The sequence below is a fragment of the Bos javanicus genome, chromosome 25, assembly GCF_032452875.1.
Source record: "Bos javanicus breed banteng chromosome 25, ARS-OSU_banteng_1.0, whole genome shotgun sequence".
Classification (NCBI taxonomy): domain Eukaryota; kingdom Metazoa; phylum Chordata; class Mammalia; order Artiodactyla; family Bovidae; genus Bos; species Bos javanicus.
In genome coordinates this window covers 38,043,306-38,068,655 of record NC_083892.1, presented here as the reverse complement: position 1 = coordinate 38,068,655, position 25,350 = coordinate 38,043,306, and the positions used below count along the sequence as shown (strand labels likewise).

The window sequence follows — 25,350 nt, the reverse complement described above, 5'->3', positions numbered from 1 at the left end:
TAATTACATTCAACAACACAATGAGGAAGGGATAATTAGATTTGCATTTTACAGGTTCCAACAAATACAGGGGAATGGCTACCTAACGGAAGTGTGAAAGATCTACTAGGCAAATAAGAGGAGTGTGGGGCACATTAGCATGAAAAGGTGGCCATGGTGGTCAGAAAGGGGGCCTCGCGGGCAATCATACTGCACAGAAGTACAAATCCACTCTTGCTGGGGAATCTGAAAACATTTTCACCTAATTCGATCATAGAAGCTTTGCATGTGAGTAATACATAAAATGCCGTAATTGGGGACTTCCCTGGTGGTCTGTTGGTTAAAACTTTCCATTCCAACGCAGGGGGCACTGGTTTGATCCCTGGTCGGGGAACAAAGGTCCCACATGTTGTGAGGTGTGGCTAAAAATTAATAAAATAAAATGCAGTAATGAAAAAATTATCAAAGTCACATTGTTGATTGATAGAGCAAGTTGTAGAACAATAATGCAACATTCAGTAAGAATCCAGAAACTAAAGTCCAAAATATACATTGTTCTAGGGGCACATGGCCAGGTACAGAAGTGAATAGAAAAAGATTTGGATAAAGTGAAGAGTGCTTAATTCCAGAAAGGGCAAAGAAGAGGGGACAGAGTATAATGGCCAAATGGAACTTGACTCAAAAGGTTTTCTGGAAAAGTTTGCCTATTCCTTGTGTAATACTATTAACAACAAAAATTTTGTTTTGTCAAAGATACGATTTTGTTTTAGCTTTCACTCTTACTCATCTACGCTAACCTCTAGAAGGCTAATGTCTGATTCCAGAAAAGAAATGCACCATTAAGGCGTTGGTGAGTATAACAAAGAAAATGCCTTGAGGTAATTCCAAACGATAATAGATAAAATAATTTCAACAGTGTAAAATTTTAAAGATTGGTTCTGGGATTCCCCGGCAGCAAATTCGATGTGTCAGCTCCCCGAGGAGCTACTTTACAGCTGCTGGGAACAGGGAGGTATTAAATAATATGAAGTTCCCTTTCACAATTTTGTCTCTACGCTTTTATATTTACAATCTTTGCTTACTAAGGGGAGTCATTCAAGACTTATTACAATGTTTTAAGTACTCATCTGAGCAATAAACTCATTCATTCACCCATTTAACTGCAGGGTCTTCCTTATGAGGCAATGTGCAGACCAGGGAGAAAAGAAATGATGGACCAGTTAGACATGAAGAGTTCTGCTTACTTGGGGAGGAAAGACCTAAATGGGGTCTGAGGGTCAGCGGGGGGCTTTAGCCTTCTCCAGGACAGGGGGGAGAGGCTGCCGGGAGCGAAGGCTGCGATCAAGCGGGCGGGGGCGCACCCTGGCCAGCCCTGCATCCCTGGCAGTCGCCCGAGGAGAAGCCCACCTGGCTGCGAGCTCTAGGGCTGCATCCACGTTGGACTAGCCCTGCCCTCCATATTCGACGGAGAAGGGGCGGGGTTTCGGCCAGGGCCCGCCCCCGACAGCGGAGCGCGGGAGGCCGAGGCGGGACTTCCGTCTCGCAAGGTGCCACTTCCGGATCCGGTGGCGATAGTTTCCGGGTCAGTTTAGAGCCGCGATGCACTGGCGGGTTGTTTGAGTTATGGCTCGTGCATCGCTGGGGATGTTGGGCTGCAGCTCGAGGCGGAAGGGCGAGGCAGAGGGCGACCTGGCGGGGACTGTGTCTGCGCCGCCTGCCATTGACTTCTCGGCCGAGAGCTCGGACCCCAAGCGTGATGGTGAGGGACTGGCCTGGGCATCTAGGTAGAAGGAGCAGCTCGTGGGTTGGAGAATGTGTGTCCAGCTCACTTCCGTTAACCTTTGAGTAGAAAAGCCATAACCGTCAGAAAATCCTCTCACCTTCACCAGGAAAATGTCAGAGGAAGATTCTCCCACCCGGTTCAGAGTTACTCTGATTTGGAAAATGACGCTCAGCGCACGGCCCCTGGAGTCGTCTCCCAGGAGCCGAAACTGAAGGATCGAAGCTAACGGAAGAAAATAACGGCTTTGGGTTACAGTTACGAAGAGCTGCCCACAAATAGGTCAATTCATTTAATTCTCATGTAACCCTGTAAGGTTGGGTGAAGTGGGATCTTTACAAATGAACAACTGAGACAGGTTAAATAATTTGTTTAAAAATCACAGCTACTAGTGGTCGGACTCCGTGTAAACAAACTGGATACAGATGTTACTTATCGAGTTGTTTGTAATATTATCGGAGACGCCTATTTCTCCCTCAGCTGGAGGCATGGCCAAATTATGGAATATCAAGTTACAAAATACTGTGTTACACTAAACATGGAAGTTGCCCAGGACATAGTTCGGAGTGGAAAACAAAATGCAAGTTGCAGAAAAATGTGTTTTTAGCCATTGTTTTTGCAAAACCAAACCCTTTCGAAACAATGCTGTCCTATTGTAGTACACACTTATCTATGTAATCGAATAAAGATTGGAGTAACATATACTAAACCGACAACTGTGTAGGGGAGGGAAGGGGGAGGCATGGGGATTTAAGAGAGTTATGGTAGAAAGGAACTTTATTCTTACAAAGTTTAATAATTTGAGAAATAAAATCCACCTGATGGTGTGAGGATATAAGGGTTATGAGAATATGGACATAAAAATAAAGGTTCTCAGGGACTCCCAAAAGAACATTAAGTCATTTTTAACTGCAGTATTTCATTAGTCTCAAGAAGCTTTAAAAAAAAAGAAATCTCAAAACTGCCCTTGTTCCACATTACATGGCTTATATTGGATGGAAACTGAGAGCCGTTAAGTAAAATTAAATATCTTTTCAAATATGCATCCTGATATTTTCAGTTGAAATAGAGCTTAACTATTATTATTTATTATTTATAATAATTATTTATATATTATTTATATATTCATTATTATTATTTATATATTCATTTTTAATATTAACAACTCACTGAAATCATATATCTGACTAGCCCTATATAAAAATTGTTAAAAACACTTAACATCTCTTGCATGTTGCACTGGGGTTGAGGCCCCAAAACTTAAAGAGAGAAGTCCAGGGATTGAAATGGGAGTGACACACTCTTAATTGCCAATATCCACATTAAATCACCATTTCAAGTGTGTCTGTTGACAAAAGGAATATTAAGAAACGATTTTGGCTTGAAGATCCCTTTAGTAATTGACCTTGTTTGGGGAAGTAAAGAAGAAAGCAGAAATAGATGTGCTTACCAGAAAAGACAGTCTGTTCATCTGGGACTTGACATCCCACATTGGCAAGACCTTTCGGAGTGAGGGTTCTAATCCTGATGACATCACAGCTGTTGCCTGGTAGCCAGGCAGATCAACAGAATCTTCACAACGCATTACCTTAGGCTGTTCCTTACCCTGATAAGAGGCAGGAAATCTAGTTAAGCATATGTGTTGATTATTGCTGTGTAATAAATTACCCCCCAAGCGAGCATTTATTTTTTTTCCCATGGTTTCTGAGGGTCAGGCATCTGAGCAGCAAAGCTTGGTGGTCCTAGCTCAGTCTCTCCTAAGGTGGCTGTCCAACCATTGCCTTGCTGCAGACATTTTAGGGTTCTGGGGAAGAAGAATCTGCTCGGAGCACACTTCCATGTTGTTGGCAGGCTCGGATCCTCATCGCCTGGGCTTCGCTCACAACATGGCGTTGTGTTTCCCCCAGAAGGAGGGATGAGGGAAAGAAAGCAGAGTGGGAGTCACAGCATCTTTCAAACTAATCTTGGACACCTTAGACCATCAGTTCTCCATGTGCTAACCATCATACAAACTACCCTTAGTACACAGAGTGGGAACTTGAAAAGGGTGTGAAGACCAGTAGGCAGAGATCTGGGGGGGCCATCTGGAAGGCTGCCTACCAAGGTATCGTACCTTCGGTCAAACTCTCACACTCCCTGATCATTGCTAGATACCTACATGTGGCTGGAGCTGTTAGAGTAAAAATAGAGGAATTAGAGACAAACTAGACAAGATTGGGTCCCAGTGTGTAACTTGGACAATTCCTTAACATGAGATGAATAAGTAGTTAGGAAAGATGATAAAATGGATGCAACCCCCAGTTTTACACAGTACACTGAGCACCTTATTAGTGACCATATATACTTAAATATCTGTTTATTGATCCATCAAGTGGTATCTTCTAACTCCCTATCACAGAGATAAGAAACTTATACCTCCTCCCATCTCATTACCTGCAAACATGCATGGATAGACCACTAATTCTAGTAAGGTTTATAGCACTTACCTTCTCTTTGCTAATCATCATTATTGATGTAACAGGATAATTGATAAAGGTAGCTATTGGGGACATTCTCTGATGTTACTGATCTGTCTCTCCCAATAGGTGACAAAGTCCGTGTGAATATCGTTGTGAAGGTTTCACTAGGGTGCTTAGTGATGGGGAAGGTGAGGGAGAGACTGGGTAGGCATTTGTACATACACACATATACACAGAGACACACATCCAGACGCATACAAACACGCCTATTCTGCCAAAAAGAGGGGGCCTTCCTCAGGGATGCCAGCCCCCACTTTGAGATCCCCACCCCTGCCATGAAGAAATTTCTATCTCTTTAGAAAGTTTTGTCTTCGCTTCACCGAGAGGAAAAAGCTATACTGTACGTGCAGTATAAGTGGAGAAGGTGGGCGAAGACCCTCTGTGCGGCCAATGGCCACCAGTTGTTCAGTCGCTAAGGTTTCTGTCCTGCTTCTTGTGTGACTCTGTCCCTGCTCTGGAAGCTGTGACCTCAGGAACCATCGCTGCTCTGGCCCCCTCTCATGAACGCTGAAGTCATGAGTCTTAGTCATCTGCGTGGTACCATAGACTGCCATGAGAGTGATGAGTGAAGACCGAAAAGGAACCCTGGGGCAGCTCTTGAAAGGCCCTATGGGCCTTACAGAGGAGTCTAAATTTTGTTCTCACAAGGTCTAACCAGTTCTCCAGCCACTCCTGCTTCCTTTCTCCTCTCATGGCCTCTTTCTTTCTTTGAAATGAATGGCAACCCACTCCAGTACTCTTGCCTTGAAAATCCCATGGATGGAGGAGCCTGGTAGGCTGCAGTCCATGGGGTCACGAAGAGTCGGACACTCACTGAGCGACTTCACTTTCACTTTTCACTTTCATGCATTGGAGAAGGAAATGGCAACCCACTCCAGTGTTCTTGCCTGGAGAATCCCAGGGATGGCGGAGCCTGGTGGGCTGCCGTCTATGGGGTCACACAGAGTCAGACACGACTGAAGCGACTTAGCAGCAGCAGCAGATTCATTCCTACTCCTGGGTGTACCTACTTCTTTCTGTCTCAGGATACTTCCCAGGTCTTAATATTGATGATTTTTTTTTTTTTTGAAGAAACATAGGTACAAAGTCTGCATATGTGCTCAGTTGCTCAGTCACATCTGACTCTGCGACCCCATGGATTGTGGCCCACCAGGCTCCTCTGTCCATGGGATTCTCCAGACAAGAGTGGGTTGCCATGGCCTCCTCCAGGGGACCTTCCCAACCCAGGGATTGAACCTGCATCTCCTGCGTTGCAGGTGGATTCTCTACTGCTGAGCCACTCAGCAGTAAAGCCCACAGGTACAGAGGAAGTACCCTTTATATTTTATTTCCTTTTATTTTAAAATATGTATTTATTTATTTGGCTGTGCCAGGTCTTCATTGTGGCATGCCACTTTTACCTATAACTAGTGAAATTCGTGCATCTTCTATGTTATCCGTCTTATGGGATTCCTTTTGGTTACAGATATGTTTAGTATTGCATGTTTATCTGTATCATGTTTCTTTCTTTTTTTTTTTTTTTAATTTGTAGGTAGCCTAGATATATTCTGAGCTTCCCTTGTGGCTCAACTGGTAAAGAATAAGCCTGCAATGCAGGAGACCTGGGTTCAATCCCTGGGTTGGGAAGATCCCCTGCAGAAGGGAAAGGCTACCCACTCCAGTATTCTGGCCTGGAGAATTCCTACAGTCCATGGGGTCGCAAAGAATCACACACGACTGAATGACTTCCATTTTCACTTTAGATATATTCTGGATATGGAATAAAAATTGACTCATGTTTTAGACTTGGACAAATGGGTGGATTATGTGCTAATTTAAATAGATGGTGAAGGATAGTATAAAAGCGTTAGGAAGAACATGAAGAGTTCACTTTCAAATTCAAGAAGATTTTAGGCCATCTGAGAGAACAAGTCTGTGCTGCAGAGATACATCTGGGAGTTGTCAGGTTATTGGTGGTATGTAAACTGATAGCGATGCACGTGGTTATCTCCTGAGAATTTGGGGTGACGTGACAAGAGCCCAAAAATTACACATTTAGAGAAGGAGGGCCCAGAAAGGGATACTGAGATACTGGGATGAAGGACCAGTACAACAGAGAACTAGAATTGTGTGATGTCGTGGAAGCTGAGAGACGAACGCGTACCTTCCCCCACCCCCAATTTTTCCCTGCATGTGGTTTCATTGCACGGTTGAACCCTAACTGCTCTTCTATTTGGAATTTGGATTTATTTCAGTGCGTTTCTATTATAAACTATACCTTGGTAGATATATATATATATATATACACATACATACATACATACACGGAGAAGGCAATGGCACCCCACTCCAGTATTCTTGCCCGGAGAATCCCATGGATGGAGGAGCCTGGTAGGCTACAGTCCATGGGGTCGCTAAGAGTCGGACGTGACTGAGCGACTTCACTTTCACTTTTCACCTTCATGCACTGGAGAAGGAAATAGCAACCCACTCCAGTGTTCTTGCCTGGAGAATCCCAGGGACAGGGGAGCCTGGTGGGCTGCCGTCTATGGGGTCGCACAGAGTCGGACACGACTGAAGCGACTTAGCAGCAGCAGCAGCAGCATACATATACATATGTACACACACACATGCTTTTTTTTTCTTTTGGTGGACATTCTTGTATTTATCTTTTTTCACCACTCTATTTGCTTTGGATATACATATATATAATCCCATGAACGGAGGAGCCTGGTAGGCTGCAGTCCATGGGGTCGCTGAGTCGGACACGACTGAGAGACTTCACTTTTCACTTTCATGCCTTGGAGAAGGAAATGGCAACCCACTGCAGCGTTCTTGCCTGGAGAATCCCAGGGATGGGGGAGCCTGGTGGGCTGCCGTCTATGGGGTTGCACAGAGTCGGGCACGACTGAAGCGACTTAGCAGCAGCAGCAGTATAGGTAGACATGTATGCCTATTTAAAAGCTTTTAACTATAAATTGCATGTCATTTTCTAGAAAGGTTGCCTTCATTATATTCCCACCAGAATGAGTTTGGTTGATGTTCATCATTTATCTAACCAATTATATTGTCCTGTTTTGGGTATCGTAATTAGTGTTGCAATTAATACTTTTTAAGCTAAATCTTCTTGCTCAGTCTTAACCTGCTCCTTATGATAAATTCCCAGAAATACTTCTGATTTGCATTTTTAAGTATTTGCATTTTTAAAGCTCTGCACATGCATAGGTAAATCACCCTCCAGAAAGCCTATGCCCGGTTCCATCAGCAGGGCATGGCAAGGCAAATCCCTAGTCCCTGGGAGTTATTTGGAGAATTACATCCTTAATTGCTTCTACCAGGGTGAATACACCAGTAGACTATGAGGAAGCTTTGTTCAAACACATTTTGTTTTTTTTAAAGAGTAGATTAAAAAAAATTCATGTGGGATCTTATTTCCCTGACCAGGAATCAAACCCTCACCCTGACACGTTGGAAAGGTGGAGTTTTAGCCACTGGACCGCCAGGGAAGTCCCTCAAATGCAATTCTTAAACAATACCATTTTTGCGCATGGCACTGGGATTGAGCACACAAATCTGAAAGGAATGTTTTTTTTTTTTTTTTTTTTGGCTGCACCAGGCCCCTTGTGGAATCTTAGTTGCGACCAAGGATTGAATTTAGGCCATGGCAGTGAAAGCACCAAGTCCTTAACCATTGGACCGCCAGGAAACTCCCTGATTGACTTTTTATTCCAGCTATGCTATCTGATCTGCGGTCTAAGAATTAACTTCCAACAGCATTGCGTCAGCGACCAGGTCATCAGAGACATCAGAGAGCAAAGAGGATTTTTGCAGCCAGTGGCTTCAAACCACCGTTGATCCGGTGTAGCCATGGGATCACTTTGAAAAGGCTTTCTAGGTTTGAAATCACCTCAGTTGAAAGTTGTCTCAAAACCAGCGAAAATTTTATGAGACTGATTCACTCTGGAATCTAGCTGGCATTTCCCGTTTTGTGGTGACCTAACGGTAATGGCATAGTCAATAAAGCAGAAATAGATGTTTTTCTCAAACTATCTTGCTTTTTCCATGATCCAGTAGATGTTGGCAATTTGATCTCTGGTTCCTCTGCCTTTTCTAAAACCAGCTTGAACATCAGGAAGTTCACGGTTCACATATTGCTGAAGCCTAGCTTGGAGAATTTTGAGCATTACTTTACTAGCCTGTGAGATGAGTGCAATTGTGCGGTCGTTTGAGCATTCTTTGGCATTGCCTTTCTTTGGGATTGGAATGAAAACTGACCTTTTCCAGTCCTGTGGCCACTGCTGAGTTTTCCAAATTTGCTGGCATATTGAGTGCAGCACTTTCACAGCATCATCTTTCAGGATTTGAAATAACTCAACTGGAATTTCATCACCTCCACTAGCTTTGTTCGTACTGATGCTTTCTAAGGCCCACTTGACTTCCCATTCCAGGATGTCTGGCTCTAGATTAGTGATCATACCATCGTGATTATCTGGGTCGTGAAGATCTTTTTTGTACAGTTCTTCTGTGTATTCTTGCCACCTCTTCTTAATATCTTCTGCTTCTGTTAGGTCCATACCATTTCTGTCCTTTATCGAGCCCATCTTTGCATGAAATGTTCCCTTGGTATCTCTAATTTTCTTGAAGAGATCTCTAGTCTTTCCCATTCTGTTGTTTTCCTCTATTTCTTTGCATTGATCGCTGAGGAAGGCTTTCTTATCTCTTCTTGCTATTCTTTGGAACTCTGCATTCAGATGCTTATATCTTTCCTTTCCTCCTTTGCTTTTTGCTTCTCTTCTTTTCACAGCTATTTGTAAGGCCTCCCCAGACAGCCATTTTGCTTTTTTGCATTTCTTTTCTTGCAGGTCAGGAAGCAACAGTTAGAACTGGACATGGAACAACAGACTGGTTCCAAATAGGAAAAGGAGTACATCAAGGCTGTATATTGTCACCCTGCTTATTTAACTTCTATGCAGAGTATATCATGAGAAATGCTGGACTGGAAGAAACACAAGCTGGAATCAGGATTGCCGGGAGAAATATCAATAACCTCAGATATGCAGATGATACCACCCTTATGGCAGAAAGTGAAGAGGAACTAAAAAGCCTCTTGAAAGTGAAAGTGGAGAGTGAAAAAGTTGGCTTAAAGCTCAACATTCAGAAAACGAAGATCATGGCATCCGGTCCCATCACTTCATGGGAAATAGATGGGGAAACAATGGAAACAGTGTCAGACTTTATTTTTGGGGGCTCCGAAATCACTGCAGATGGTGACTGCAGCCATGAAATTAAAAGATGCTTACTCCTTGGAAGGAAAGTTATGACCAACATAGATAGCATATTCAAAAGCAGAGACATTACTTTGCCAACAAAGGCCCATCTAGTCAAGGCTATGGTTTTTCCTGTGGTCATGTATGGATGTGAGAGTTGGACTATGAAGAATGCTGAGTGCCGAAGAATTGATGCTTTTGAACTGTGGTGTTGGAGAAGACTCTTGAGAGTCCCTCGGACTGCAAGGAGATCCAACCAGTCCATTCTGAAGGAGATCAGCCCTGGGATTTCTTTGGAAGGAATGATGCTAAAGCTGAAACTCCAGTACTTTGGGCCACCTCATGCAAAGAGTTGACTCATTGGAAAAGACTCTGGGAGGGATTGGGGGCAGGGGGAGAAGGGGACGACAGAGGATGAGATGGCTGGATGGCATCACTGACTCGATGGACGTGAGTCTGAGTGAATTCCAGGAGTTGGTGATGGACAGGGAGGCCTGGCGTGCTGCGATTCATGGGGTCGCAGAGTCGGACACGACTGAGCGACTGAACTGAACTGACCTGAACGGTAATGGCAACCCACTCCAGTGTTCTTGCCTGGAGAATCCCGGGGACGGGGGAGCCTGGTGGGCTGCTGTCTATGGGGTCGCACAGAGTCGGACACGACTGAGGCGACTTAGCAGCAGCAGCAGCAAGGGTTCACCCAAACAGGTTCAGTTCTCGTTGAGACGAATCCTGTAGATGCTTTTGATTTTTCTAAAATAAATAAATAACAACAACAACAAATGACAAAGTCACCGACGTGTCCGCTAAAAGTAAACATTTGGGTCAGGGTCCCTGCAGACGCCGGATTTTTAGACTAGCACCGGAGTCCTGGCGGGAGATGTGAGAGCGCTGACTAGCTGGGTGTTCAGGTCCCCAGGGCAGTGGAGCCGGACAGCGGGGAGCGCAGTCCCGGGTCACAGCGGAAGGATCTTGCCACTACCGCGGCGGCGAGAGGACCAGCCCCGCGGGCGCCGGCACCAAGGCTGCGCCGGCGCGGGACCAGCCCATCCTTCTCTCCACGAAAGGCGGGACTTGGCCCCGATACGGGGCGTGGCCTGCGACGGCGTCGCTCGGAGCGTGGGCGAGACAGGTGTTCCGCCTTCCGAGGGGCTACTTCCGGATCCGGTGGCGACCGCTGAAAGGGTCGAGTGACGCCACTGAGTGTGGCGGCGTCAAGCTGGCTGTCGGGAGATCTGGTTGACTGGCGTCTCGCGCCCGGCGATGCTGGGGGGCGTCTCTGGGTCCGCGAAGCACGAGGCGGAGGGCGACGCGGCGGGGGCTGTGCCCGCGCCGCCCGCCATCGACTTCCCGGCCGAGAGCTCGGACCCCAAGTATGATGGTGAGGAACACGGAGTGCGGCGGCCTTCCGCGCCCCCGCCCCGGTCCGCGTTCATCCTCGGGGCCGGCAGGTGGCTGCGAGGTTCTGCCCAGGACCTGGACAAGTTGGGCTGGATCCGGGCCGAAACGGGGCCAGCGGTGCAGTGTCGAGGGCGGGCGGGCCGTCTGGATTAGGAGAGCTCGTATTGAAACAGTTGTCTGCAGCCCGCTCGATCGTTTCCCTTTCTGCTCCGCGGTTTTCCTCTGCGGGCTCGGGGCTACCGACGCGCCCGGCTGTTTTCCCTCTGGCTGTTTTCCAGCTCCTGAGCCCCGGGGCTCCGGTGATGCGGTTGAGCGTTGCAAACTAGTCTACTGCAACTTGGCAGACCCTATGCGCCTAGCAGTTTGGGTTGAGTTTTCATGGTAGCTTCTCTTTGTCTTTGGCTTTACTTTTGCTTAGCTGAAGAGTTCTCATAGTGAAACAGTAAGGGCATCATTCTCTTCTATTAAGGAAGAACCCCAAGTTTTCTTGAAGCTTTTGGTTACTAGGAGATAGGGCGTAAGTTCTTCAAGTGGTTCATAAAGCGAGGGTGCTTATAACGTTGAGTCTAACCAGTTCAAAATATCTAATATATTAATGAAAGTGCAGTAGGCTTTTCAGTGGTAACCAGTTGTTTGGGCAGTTTTTTTTTTAACCCCTTCTTTTTTCTTGAACATCAGGGTGATACCAGGAACTTTTCCAGAACTGCAGTTGATGTCAGAAGGGAGGGTGGTTTGGTGTGGACCGTTTACCTTATAACATTTGTAATTGCTTGAGACCTTGCAGACATCAACATAAGGATTTGTAGTGATCATGACAGCGGTATAATTTTGAGCAGAACTAAGATTAAATAGGGGCCCAAAATGGAGCGTATGATAGGTAGTAGTTGTTTGCTCTACTTAGATATTGGATAACTATAAAAATAGTTTAAAAATACTTTAAAAGTTTCATTTTCTCAGTAAATATATTGATGGTGATAGTATAGGTATCTCTGTTCTGTAATCCAGTAGCAAAAAATATCCCAAGTGCTCAGAATATATTTTTTCTGGTGGATGAACGCATTGAAGAAAATTGAAGTATAATTTACAGTGTTGTGTTAATTGCAAGTGTATAGCAAAGTAGCTCAGCCATACACACACACACACACACACACATATGTATATATATTCTTTTCCATTATAGGTTGTTACAAGATATTGCATATAATTTCCCATGCTGTAAAGTAAGTCCTCGTTTATATATAGTAGGGTTTATGGCCATTTTAGGGAGAAGGCAATGGCACCCCACTCCAGTACTGTTGCCCGGAAAATCCCATGGACGGAGGAGCCTGGTGGGCTGCAGTCTATGGGGTCGCTGAGAGTCAGACACGACTGAGTGACTTCACTTTCACTTTCCACTTTCATGCATTGGAGAAGGAAATGGCAACCCACTCCAGTGTTCTTGCCTGGAGAATCCCATGGACGCAGAAGCCTGGTAGGCTGCAGTCCATGGGGTCGCACAGAGTCGGACACGACTGAAGCAACTTGGCAGCATGGCCATTTTAAAAATAAAATTGTGCCATAAATGAATGATTCATTGATTCAGGAAGGTTTTTACTTTGTGGTAGTTCAAATAGAGTGATTATAGAGAATATACATTAAGTTGAAGCCTGAAACAAATATTAACATGTTGCAGGGGATTTAAAGGTGCAAGCTGAGTTGAAAAGGTCTTAATTTATTCCATAAATTCTTCAGTTTTCACCCTTATTACTACCTACAATTCTTGATAAAGAGAAACAAAAGGAGACTGTGATAGTGATTTAGGTAGTCTCTTAACATAGGACGCCTGTAAGATAACTATTTTTTAAAGGAAAAAGTGATTTTTTCCCACATGTATCATATTCTAGTAGCTCAGTAATATGTAAAGCATTATGTCAAAGCCCCTGCTGTAAACAGGCAAGTCTGTTCTGTAACACTGTGATAAGGTTTTCTGCACACTGAAGATTATTCTTGAAGGGAGTGATCTTTGATAAGCTTCTGAAAATTTCCTTCTCCTTTGGTTACTCATGATATGGCTGTGTTTACATATTGCCTTTCCTTTCACAGAGAAAAAAGAAGCCTAGAATGTCCAGACATACACTGTCTTTTTATATGAAAGGTTAGATCTGTGAGAAATCCTAGTTTAATTTCTTGGTGTAAAAACAGAGTAGGTAGATGACTCCTCAGCAGGTGTCTGTTGATGTGAGGAGGTCACCGTGCCCAGCAGTGGTAGCATTAGAAAAGTCACAGTCTGGATGGAACCGGTGCCTGTGTCCTTCAGCAGCTCGAGTAGGGATTCTCCTCAAACCAGCATCATCCGTCTTTGATCAAAGTTTTTTCATGTTTTTTTCCCCGCCCCTGTGGAAAAGCTCGAGTTAGAAGGAGGGCCGACAGTAAACCTGTTGTCAGGCTCATTAATTTTTCTTCTCTCATCTGACACAGGTATTTCCAAAGTTTTACCTCTGATTAATCCTTCAGAGTCTTTAATTTGGATCATACTTTGCTCAGGAGGTTGAATCAGATGATTCCTTTCATATTTGTCTTACTCCCCTCTTACATGGCAGAATTCTAGAACTCTTAATTCACACTGGGCCTGGATATTTCTTACTCTTTCTGGAGAACTTGACCTCACCTTTCCTTTCAGCCCCATACCTCTTCTCTGGACCATAACTGAAGTGAGAGACTTTCAGCCTCCACCTTCATTTCCTGTCAGTTTTGCTCCTTCCTGTGTTTGGGTGTCTGTCCATCATCTTTTTAAAGTTGTCACTTTCTTATTAGGTTCAGTTGACTCTGATGAGCAACCGTTTTTTTGTTTGTTTTTAATTAAAAAGTAGAATTTTCTTATCATAGAGGATAGGGATAAGGGTGTATAGAAGCAGAAAACACTCCTAAAAAGAAAAATCTCACCACTGTTGGCAATTCAGTACTTAAAATTTTGTTTTTCACATTATAGAGTATGTTGAAAAGGTAGAGAAGTCTGAAGAAGAAACTAAAAAAGCCAGGATCTCATCCCCCAGAAGTTACTGTTTGTGATTTCCATTTACAAACAGTATGTTTTGGTTTAGCTAGGGTCAACTTTTTGGGTGAATCTTACATTTAAAAATATTTGTCAAAGAAAGGTATTCTGAATAGATTAAAGATTTCTATCACAGCCCAAGATAAAAGAAACCTAAGTAAGAAGGTAGGTGTTACAAGAGGGCATCAGAGGACAGACACACTGAAACCGTACTCACAGAAAACTAGTTAATCTAATCACACTAGGACCACAGCCTTGTCTAACTCAGTGAAACTAAGCCATGCCCGTGGGGCAACCCAAGATGGGTGGGTCATGGTGGAGAGATCTGACAGAATGTGGTCCACTGGAGAAGGGAATGGCAAACCACTTCAGTATTCTTGCCTTGAGAACCCCATGAACAGTATGAAAAGGCAAGTGCTGCGATTCATGGGGTCGCAAAGAGTTGGACACGACTGAGCGACTGAACTGAACTGAACTGAACTGATGATAGAAACATTGTCTGAATAGGATAAAAGTTTAGAGAAAGCATCAGAAAATTTAAAGGCATAAAGGAAGGAGAGGGGAAGGTCCCGTTGACTCCCGTCTCTGAGGAGACCTCACTGCTAAGAATTTGCTGTTTTTGTTTGTAGTATTTCCTGAGAGGTGCTGTATACCACGTAGATGCCTAGACACTAGTGGTCAAACAGGCAGACTATAAACTGCTGCTCACTTGTAATCTCACTCTTTGTAGCTTCCGTCGATGTGTCATTGAAAGCACAGGGGGCAGAGACTTTTGTCTGTTTTGATCTTTCTATTCTTTTTGTGTATATAGATCAGTATAGCTATAAAATAAATATACTTTAAAATCGTGATCATAATAGTCTGATAAGCAGATTGCTTTTTAAATGTGAGCTTATATTAGCATTTTCTTGTGATAAATTAGCCTTTAAGAACGTTATTTTAAGATGATCACATTCTGGACTATCATTTATTTAATCTTCACTCTGTTGTTGGAAAATAGAATTGTCTTTTTTTTCTAACCATTAGAAATAACACAGGGTTTGACCTCTATTTGATATCTATATTCATAAATCTTTGTTAATACATGATTATCTCTTTAGAATAGATCCATGAAAGTAGGGTTTGTTTGGTCAAAGAAAACAGTTTTTTAAAAAGTTTTGATATGTTTTGCTAAAATGGTGACCAGAAAGGTTGTGTTGGTTTGTATGAAACTGTCTTGCCTCACCTTCATTAGTGTTACTAGTTTATGTCCTGCTGCTTTTTCTTTTAATTTTTATTTTATTATAGTTGATTTACCAGATTGTTTTAGTTTCAGGTGTACCACAAAGGGATTCAGTTGTACATGTACAGATACATTCTTTTTCACTAGAGTTCCCTGTGCTATACCAGAGGTCCTTATTGGTTGGCCTACTTCTTTGACGTGCTACATTGTTATTTATGATTATCTTTCTGTATAGGGCCATTTATTGATACAACAGCTACACAGTATTCTATATATGCTGCTGCTAAGTGGCTTCAGTCCTGTCCCACTCTGTGCGACCCCATAGACGGCAGCCCAAAAGGCTCCCCCGTCCCTGGGATTCTCCAGGCAAGACCACTGGAGTGGGTTGCCATTTCCTTCTCCAGTGCATGAGAGTGAAAAGTGAAAGGGAAGTCGCTCAGTCGTGTGTGACCCTCAGCGACCCCATGGACTGCAGCCTACCAGGCTCCTCCATCCATGAGATTTCCCAGGCAAGAGTACTGGATGTAACTTAGCAAATTTTCAGTGCTTTAAGGTATTGCCCTGATCACCTTGGACATAGGTATTTGCTGTTTTCTTTATTTCCTTGGTTTATCTTTCCAAAAGTAGAATTGTTGGGTTAAGGTTTGCACGTTTGAAATTCTACAGTGTATTGCCAAAGGTTGTAGACACTTACTCCTTGGGTTTGAAAGTGTCTAGTTTTCTGTGCTCTTAACCATACCAAGGATTCCAAACTTTAATTACCAATCTATGGTTGCCAAGGGGAAGGGTTTGTGGGAGGAATGAAGTGGTAGGTTGGGGTTAGCAGATAAGCTTTTATATATGGAATGAATAAACAAGGTCCTTCTGTATCACACAAAAGAACTGTATTCAATATCCTATAATAAACCATAATGGAAAAGGATGTTAAAAAATATATATATATGTATGTCTGACTAAATCATTTTGCTGTGTAGCAGTAATTAACCCAACATTGTAAATCAACTATACTTCAATAAAAATAAATTTTTAAAAAGTTACCAGTCTGATAGCACTGTTTCCAAACTCTGGTCCTGTGGTTATTTTACTGTGTATGTGTTACACATGGAGAAGGCAATGGCACCCCACTCCAGTAGTCTTGCCTGGAAAATCCCATGGACGGAGGAGCCTGGTGGGCTATAGTCCATGAGGTCGCTGAGTCGGACACGACTGAGCGACTTCCCTTTCACTTTTCACTGTCTTGCATTGGAGAAGGAAATGGCAACCCACTCCAGTGTTCTTGCCTGGAGAATCCCAGGGACGGGGGAGCCTTTTGGGCTGCCGTCTATGGGGTCGCACAGAGTCAGACACGACTGAAGCAACTTAGCAGCAGCAGCAGCAGTGTTACACATACTCTAAGGTCCTCCGTTTCATAATATATGTGTATTACTAGCTATGTTAAGCCTGTTTGAATTTTAACTGTGCTTCATTTTCTTACTGGCGTGTAAGAGCTCTGTATAAATAATTGTCGCCTTTTCTTTCTTGACACATACAGTACAGATTACCGTATCTGATTTTGTGATTCGTGTTTTAACTTGAAGATACCTTTATATAGAGACGTTTTTACATGGCACATTTTCCATTCTTTTTCTTTCTCATACTCAGATAATAATTCATTTAAAATGAATAGCATATCGCCATTCATGCAGGTCTTTTTTGAGCCCACCTACAGGTCAGAGAGGAAATTGGTGAATGAACTCTCAATTTGAAAAACCTTGGCTCTTCCAGGACCTTCGGTGGTTTATAGAGATGCTCGGAGCAGAGTGTTTGGGATGGGGTCGATTTTGTTAATAGAAGGTATAGGGTACAATGGGCCCCATTCTGCAGAGTGTTTCCAGCTGATTGGGTCAGCAGCTTTTGAGAGTTTGAAGTGCCTCATCTTTCCTCCGACAGCTCCTCTTAGCAGGTTTCACTTGCGTTAACCTCTCCTTCCCATTCCTAGTATTTGAATCCTGGCTCGTCCATTTCTTTCTTATTATCTCTGGGACTTGTTCTTCCCTCCATGTTTCTTCACTTAATCCCTCTGCTAGGCTCATCCTGACTTGGTGTTGATGGTCGCGTGCCTCCTTCCAGGCTCCCCGTCACGTGTCCAGAACAGTTTCCTCCCTGTTTCCTGCATTGTGATTTTGGCCTATTAAATGATGTATTTAATAAACAGTGCGCGAGAACTTACGACCTTCTGCATTGTCAACTCAGCTGCCGGCTTACTCTTGTTTAGTAGATCGAGGATAGGCTTGGGAGTCTGTCTGAGATGCCTGCTTGCTTGTTCCTCAACCTCTGAATGGGTCAGCGTCTGCATCTGTAAAACGGGAACGGTCACATAGGGTTTCGTGAGGACTAAATGAGATTGTGCATATAAAACAGCTGGTCAAAACGTATGTAGCACACACTCAGCATAGAGGTTCCGTCATTCCTCCCTTTCCTTTTCTTCACAGCCAGACTTCTGGTACCCCTGGCCGGAAGGAAGCCTGTTCCTGCTTGTTTGCTTGCTGAAAGATTTATTTTCCATTTATTCATCGCTACCTTTGCACACATCATCACTAACCAAAATTTCCTCCTTGCCTGCAGTGGCCTCTTTCTGCCAGTGCTTCCAGACTTGCAGATTTCAACTCAAAGCTCAATTCCAGATACTCTGTCTTTAACTCCAGTCCCCTAAAGTAATGTTTCGCTTTTTATTTCCTTAAATTTAAGTAGAGTCTTTTACTAATTAGCATTTGCTTTTTTTTCATTGTGAGACCTGCTTGTTGTCGTTCAGTCGGTAAGTTGTGTCCGACTCTGTGTGACCCCATGGACTGCAGCATGCCAGGCTTCCCTGTCCTTCACTGTCTTCTGGAGTTTGTTCAAACTTGTGTCCATCGAGTTGGTGATGCCATCCAACCATCTCATCCTCTGTCGCCCCCTTTTCCTGCCCTCAATATTTCCCAACTTCAGGATCTTTTCCAATGAGTTGGCATTGGGTGCTCTTCCCATCAGGTGGACAAAGTATTGGAGCTTCAGCATCAGTCCTTGCAATGAATATTCAGGGTTGATTTCCTTTAGGATTGCCTGGTTTACCATTTCTTAAATTTTGTTTTTCCTGTTTTCACTTGCAGAATCTGATGTTCCCGCAGAACTCCAGGTGTTGAAAGGACCCCTGCAGCAGCCCACCTTCCCTTTTGCAGTAGCCAACCAACTGTTGCTGGTTTCTCTGCTGGAGCACCTGAGCCATGTGCATGAGCCAAACCCACTTCGTTCCAGACAGGTGTTTAAATGTCAGTAAGAATGAATTAACTTTGCTAAATAAAACTTGTACACATTCTATGTTGTTTAATGCCATGGGTCTGAGAGGCAGCCTGTGTCTAAAAATTTGAAATAAACCTTAATAATACATCTTGTAAATTTACTTTGTATTTTCCTTTGGGTAATTCCTTATGAGTGTCATCGCTGGGAACTCCAAAAAAGATTAATCACCATAAAATTGGGTGTATCTGAATAAATAAAAGGTAGGTCTTTTTGATTTACAACGTGATAATTCATAGAGTTTTCGAAGATACGTTATGGTTTAGTTCGTGAGCAGATACATGAAAATTCCAGGTACTGATTCTGAACCGGTTCTTGACCAAAGCCCTGAAACAGTTGTGACCAGTTGTCTTGACCCTCTAGCTGGGTGTCTTACAGTTCACTCCTGACACTGTTTCCCTGAAGTTCGAGTCAGCTCCCGCAGTTGAAGGGCTTTAGTCCACAAGACTGCCCTCATTTCAGATGCCAGTTGCGAGCAGGAGGTGCCTGGCTGCTTGGGTACCCATGCTTGTGGCTGACTTGGTTCCAAATTGGGGGTTCCCGTTGCCCCTCAGGTTTGAGAATTTGCTGTGACAGCTCACAGTGCTTAGGGAGACATTTTATCACTGGCCTTTCTAATGATTGTTTTCCACATTCTTACAGTGCTTTGTCAGACCTTTATCAAAATGGGGCTCCTGTCGTCCTTCACCTGTAGCGATGAGTTCAGCTCGTTGCGGCTACATCACAACAGAGCTATTACACATTTGATGAGGTCAGCTAAGGAGAGAGTTCGCCAGGTAAGCACTGAGAAATAAATGTACTCGGTGTATGACAAAAAACATCCTGATTTTAAGAGAACTATATTTTAAAACATTATGAAAACCTGATTATAACGTGGTGTTTTTTTTTATATATAACAGGTTTAATATTAACTTTGTTTATTCAACAGATATTTATCGAATAGCTATTGTGTGTTAGGCTATCTTGTAGGAGTTGGGGTTCAATCCCTGCCCTCAGGGAGCTTATGTTCCTTGAGGAGGAGGCAGTAAACAATAGAAAAAGAAAGATACACAGGTTGTTAGTTGGTGGTGTTAAGAAGAAACATCAAGGAGTAGAGGGCTTAGAAAATGTTGGGAGGTGCTGTGTGAACTCTACATAGCGTGTCAGAGTGGGCCTTGCTGAGACGAGAGGCAGGAGCTGAAGTTGAGGACGGCCATGCAGAGGGGTCTCAACCTGGTCTTTGGGTGGCGAGAATATAGCTTTTTCATGAGTGATCTTTCAGGGAGAAATATCTTTAATTGCAAACTCTTAAGTGATCTTGAAAAAGCCATTGGATGGGTGGGTGTATTTTTTTAAATGTTAATTTGAGCATTTGGGAGTAGTCATATAACATTGGATTTTGGTAGATTCCTTATTCCATGAAATTTTCAAAATGTTTTTTAAAAAACAATTTTTTGATTTTAGGGTCCTTGTGAGGATAATTCTCATATCCAGAAGATCAGGTAAGTGTTGAGTAGTTTTATGACCATGTAAGAAGTAAACTGATTCAAAAGAAATCAGTGTGGAGAAGTAATCCTCAATTAATCAGAAATTAGTATTGGGATTCAAAATAATGTAGTTAGGGCAGTTCATGAAAGTTAAAAGCTTTTTAAGATTTCTCATTCTTTTTTTGACCCCCTCCCCCAATTCTTTAGGGATTCTATAAGCCCCGCCCTTAATTCAGAGCACTGACATCCAGTCCCTGTCAGGGGAACACCACTGAATTTCAACTTCATGTAGGAAATGCTAGTTTAAAACCTGTAATTGTTCTGAACCATTAAGAAATTTAAGTAGATGTGTGATTGCGGTGGTGAGGGTACTCCTGGACGTTGTTACCATCCACTGCCATCGAGGGTGCCAGCTGGTGCCTGCGACCTGCTGAGTACAGGTGGACGACCCTCGGCTCCTCCGCAGCAGAGCTCCTGTAAGACGCGCTGGTCAAAGCTTCTAGCAAATTTGGATCCGTGTCTTCAGTGCAAGCGTTGAACATGCCCGTCTCCTGAAGTTGCTGTCAGAGGCTCTTCTCGACTCTGCGCTGTGTTCCTGCTCCAGCTTCAGCAGCAGACATCCCAAGATGTGAGAGCTAGAAGAGACTTGATAGGTGATCCCTTCCGTGGATGACAGATTATTCCAGGGAATCTGCAGTGGAGTCAGGAGTTTCTGGTTCTTGGCCCAGCTGCCATGTGCACATCTGACTGACCTCTGACCCCAGGCTTGGATGCCATATTGTCTGCTTCCAGAACAAGGATCTTCACTATACATCGGGACCCAGGCCCCTCTGACATCTCCTGAATGAGAAGCGATATTTAATAAAACAGTTTAAAATTTGTAATTCAAAAAAAAGAAATTTAAGTAAATTTGTCACTGAACTCAACTAGTCAGCTGCTGCCTGTTAGTCATCTTTAGAATTCCTGTTTTAAAACAATAATACTTTCTAATTGGAATACTAATTGCTGGTAAAATACTTAAAATTAAGTTAAAGTTATCTCTGCTGTCTGTTATGCTATTGATTTGCTTATTAGCAGATGCTTTCTTCATAGAGAATGAAGAATTTCATTTTAGCTCATCCTTTCTAAATCATTACAGCTTAGTGATAAACGAGGTTTCTCAGGACAGTAATATGGTGAGCATGACCTATCTTAGAATGTTGTGGTTCTCATGTTTTGGTATTGACTGACTGGTTATGTTTAACTTTCAGAGCAAGGGAAGTAGCCTTTGAAGCACAGACTTCACGTTACTTAAATGAATTTGAAGAGCTTGCTGTCTTAGGAAAAGGTGGATATGGAAGAGTATACAAGGTGGTTTTCTACATATTCGTTCTGACTTCCTACTCTAAACAACATGTTGTATTTGAAGATGTTTTCATTCCCATTTAAAGTGCTCAAAGGAAATTTCCAGAAATCGTGTATTTTCTTTTATTAAGATTTGTCATTTGTTAGGGACGTGGGCAGGTTTTAAGTTTTTCCTAACTACGTTGGGTGATTAAGGGGAGTCTGGAAACCTTTTGAGTTCTGTTCTATGGTTAATTTTTATTTAAAAATGTATTACTTGAAACAGTTATTTATGCTGCTGTTTTTCACAGAGCTTTTTTGCGAACATTCCCATTCTTCAAACATAGAGCTTCTAGGAGTTGGGCTCTCAGTCCAACTCTCAGAACCACGACATTCTCAGACTTGAAAAAGCTTTAGTCTGGCTGACTACGGCTGACTTCCCTCAATGTAGTTAAGAGGACTCACTTCTGTAGTGTAATTTTATCTCTTTGACTAGTTTGGATTATCTAAGGTCAAGTTGAAAAGAACTGTCTTTATTCAGTTGGAATTTAATGGTATAGTTTACTTTATCTTTTCATCTACTTTTTAGGTCAGGAATAAATTAGATGGCCAGTACTATGCCATTAAAAAAATCCTGATTAAGGGTGCAACTAAAGCAGACTGCATGAAGGTATGATTTAAAACGTTTACTTATTTTGAATAATTGAGTATTTAGGTCCTTTGGAAAGAGTTGTGTGTGTGTGTGTATTTGGCAAATAGTAGGTGGTATGGATTAACAATTTACTAAGAATGCGTTACAGTAAAATAAACATCAAGACTTAATTTTTTTATAGGCACTTCAGATTGACCACATTTCTGGGTCATTGCTGGGGAAGTTAATTTTTTAAGTAAACTGTTTATATATAACGTGTAACAGGCTTGTTAGGAAAAACACAGATGCTCAATTCAGGTCCAGCTCCTCCCTGACATGCTGGGTGGTCCTGAGCAAAGGACCTAGTCCTCTAAGCCACTTCTGTCTCTTGCCCTTGAAATAGCGGTGAAAAATATGGTTTATTTACCTTGGAGGGCTGGACTTGTAGGAATGAAATGAGAGAATGATTATGTATGAACCATGAGAAGTGTAAAGTACCATATGCATGTAAGGTTTTAGTTGCTAAACAACTGCATTTTTCTCCCACAAAAGTATCCCCATCATTTTAAGATAGTTTAGATTCCTCGTACAGAGGGAACAAGTCATATTTGACACCATAAATATGTAACAGATTTGTCAGTAGAAGTCAGCTCTGAGTATGTTTCTTCTCCAGGTCCTGCGGGAAGTTAAGGTGCTGGCTGGTCTTCAGCATCCTAATATCGTTGGCTATCACACGGCCTGGATAGAACATGTTCACGTGGCCCACAGGCAAGGTGAGCAGCTTTAGGAGACACAGTTGAAGGGCTGGTGAATTTTGGCCTACGGGCCACATCTGGCCTGCCTCTCTTGCGCATCCCACAAGCTGATATATATATTTTTAAAGAGTTAAAAGGAATCAAAGGAAGAATATTTTGTAAAGATTATGTGAAATTCAAATTTCATTGCCAATAAGTAAAGTGTGAGAAGCCAGGGTCACAGGAGTGCGTGCTCCCCGCCGCTTTGGCACTACAAAGCAGCGTGGCATAGTGGCAGCAGGGCCCCCGGGGCCCACAGAGCCTGAAATGTTTCCTGCTGGGCCTGCCCAGCGCGTTCACTGAGCCCTCGTATAGGTGAACAGCTCTGTTTATCTTTCCTAACATCCACCAGTCGTTTGACTCAGCTCGATGTATTTGCATTTTGCCAGAAGGTATGACGTTTTTATCTTGTAGTCTCATTTGGTATGAGTTACATTTCTTAGCACTGCCTTTGACTATAAATTAGAAAACTGAGCAGCTTTGAAGACTCTTCTTTTCTCTTCAGCCGATAGACTTTCTCTTCAGTTGCCGTCCCTGGAAGTGATCTCCGACCAGAAAGACCCCAGGTACGTGGGCTGCAGTACACGTTAGCTTCCTGTCACCTCCTTGGGTTGCCTTTTGCAGCCAAGGAGCCCAGGAGTGTGTTAGACTTTCTTCTTGTTTATTTTCATTACAAAATGTTAAACTGTTTTCTTTCTGCTCTCAAGTGTTTCCTGTCAGTATTTTTAAGTAATTACTACTGCTAGACAGATTGGCTGTCTTTTTTGTTAGTTTACCAGTAAGATATACATACAGTCTGGAAGGAACAGTTGAGGTAGTACTCTTGACCTTTTTTAACATTGATTTTTATCTTTACTTTTTTTTCCCCCCTGCAGCGCTCAGTGTGATGTTAAAACTGATGGAAGTAACAGCTCATCCATTATTTTTGCCGAATTCACCTCAGAAGAAGAAAAATCCTTACGAGAACCTGGTGTTGAAGACAATCAGAATAACAGATTGGTGAACTACAGCTCCAGGATAGTCGCCAGAGATGCTGGTGACTTCGAATCATCACTTGAGCTCCACGAAAGTGAGGTGGCTGATGGATCTCCCAGACCCATTGCTGGGCGTCGGTTGCCGTTTCGGCATAACTCTGACCCAGAACAGAACTTCGCATCTACTGAGGAATCTTCTGAAGAAAACCTCAACTTGTTGGGGCAGACAGAGGTCGGTACCTCTCCCAGGACCTGCTGATCTGCTGTTTCCCGGTGATGATGGCGTGGGGCCCTGTGGCTAGATCCAGCGGCCCCTTCCCAGGCTGGCCCCCTCCTTGGCTTCTCCTCCCCGCCTCTCCCGTAGCCCTCGTGCCCTCGTGGTCTGCCTCTTTCCTCCTGTCCCTCTGAACCTGCGGCCCTGTGTTTGGTCTCCCCTCCTTCCCTCAGTTAACGCTCGCCCTTTCCTTCTCTAGACATTTCATATGTACACCTCAGGGTAGGAAGTATCTCGCACGCTCTGTTTCTGTGGTATGTTAGCTTCATACTCTCAAAATGTATTTATGGAGAAAGATTTTCTGTCTTTTGGAAATTGACTTTAGAAGACCGTCCTAGCGGGGTCACCTGGTCATCTTTCAGGGTCTTATTACACTAATTAGGATTCCCCTGATAATGCTGGTGAGACTCCCATGTGCTCGAGTAACATGAACAGGGTCTAAACATAATCTGTTGTGTTGGGATCATAAAACTTTAGACACCATCCATATATTCACATAGAATTAATTCTGGCTGTCCAGGAACATGAGGCTCTGTACATGTGTTTTCAATGAAGCACAAAATTTTGAGTAGGTCCCCCTGAATTTTAAAGGAGTTGAGTGTGAGGGACTTTTCATCAGAAATCCTTTCATTGTTCTATAATACATTTGAAAATCTTCCTGAATGGGCTGCAGTGAGCTTAATTTTTGCTTACTTTTTTCTTAGACAAATGGTTAATTTCCGTTCCAGTGAAGTCAGACAAAGTGTGTGTATATACTCTGGGGTAATCATAAAGTGGTGGAATACCATACAGTCAGTCTGACACTCTATCTTAGCTTTAAAAACTGCATCTTGAGAGCAGACTAAACAGTTTTGGGCCCACGGCCTCTGTTACATTTGAGAGCTGCTTCCGTTTGCCACCTACCTGAGCCCAGCCGGGCCTACTCTCTGGCCACTCAGTGATGACACCCCATCTTCAGTATTGCTTTATTCCTCCCATCTCTTTCACTAGACTTCGGGCTTCCTGGGTAGGCATGTCTGTCCGAGCGCCTCTGCCCACAGCCCATAGCCCAGTGCTTGGCCTAGAGCAGGCGGGGAGCCTTTGTCCTCTCCAGATCCCTGTGAGCGAATCTGCAGATGGGAGCCTGCTCCGTGTCACCCCCTAGGTGCAGTACCGCCTGATGCTGCACATCCAGATGCAGCTGTGCGAGCTCTCGCTGTGGGACTGGATCGCGGAGAGAGACGGGCGGGGCCGGCGGAGTGTGGACGAGTCCGCCTGTGAGTACCGCGGGGCTGTCTCAGGGCCTAGCCAGGAGTGACAGGCAGGCAGATCGCCTTCTGCCTCTGGATGCTTGAGATTGGGGGGAAAAAGGAAAATCACAGTTTTAAAAACAAGTAGGTTGCTTGGAAGTTACTC

General features: G+C 43.6%; 2 protein-coding genes across 4 annotated transcripts in view; one reads left to right on the top strand and one right to left on the bottom strand.

The window, feature by feature from the left end:
- The window catches only part of USP42 (ubiquitin specific peptidase 42), a 55,869-nt gene extending 53,922 nt beyond the window's left edge, over positions 1–1,947 (bottom strand). The window contains exon 1 of one of the 2 annotated variants that reach the window (XM_061402191.1): positions 1,860–1,947. The gene's annotated coding sequence lies outside the window, so the exon portion shown is untranslated. Of the gene's footprint in view, positions 1–1,386; positions 1,473–1,859 lie in introns of those variants that run through there. The other variant, XM_061402190.1, reaches the window with a different exon arrangement.
- Positions 1,948–10,664: 8,717 nt separating this feature from the next.
- EIF2AK1 (eukaryotic translation initiation factor 2 alpha kinase 1) overlaps positions 10,665–25,350 on the top strand; it is a 26,993-nt gene continuing 12,307 nt past the window's right edge. Inside the window, exons 1-10 of one of the 2 annotated variants that reach the window (XM_061402239.1) lie at positions 10,665–10,905; positions 18,307–18,465; positions 19,136–19,269; positions 19,937–19,974; positions 21,210–21,309; positions 21,872–21,952; positions 22,587–22,686; positions 23,213–23,273; positions 23,583–23,913; positions 25,100–25,211. In XM_061402239.1, the coding sequence (XP_061258223.1) occupies positions 10,788–10,905; positions 18,307–18,465; positions 19,136–19,269; positions 19,937–19,974; positions 21,210–21,309; positions 21,872–21,952; positions 22,587–22,686; positions 23,213–23,273; positions 23,583–23,913; positions 25,100–25,211 (1,234 nt within the window). In that variant the 5' untranslated portion in view covers positions 10,665–10,787. The remainder of the gene's footprint in view (positions 10,906–18,306; positions 18,466–19,135; positions 19,270–19,936; positions 19,975–21,209; positions 21,310–21,871; positions 21,953–22,586; positions 22,687–23,212; positions 23,274–23,582; positions 23,914–25,099; positions 25,212–25,350) is intronic. The other variant, XM_061402238.1, reaches the window with a different exon arrangement.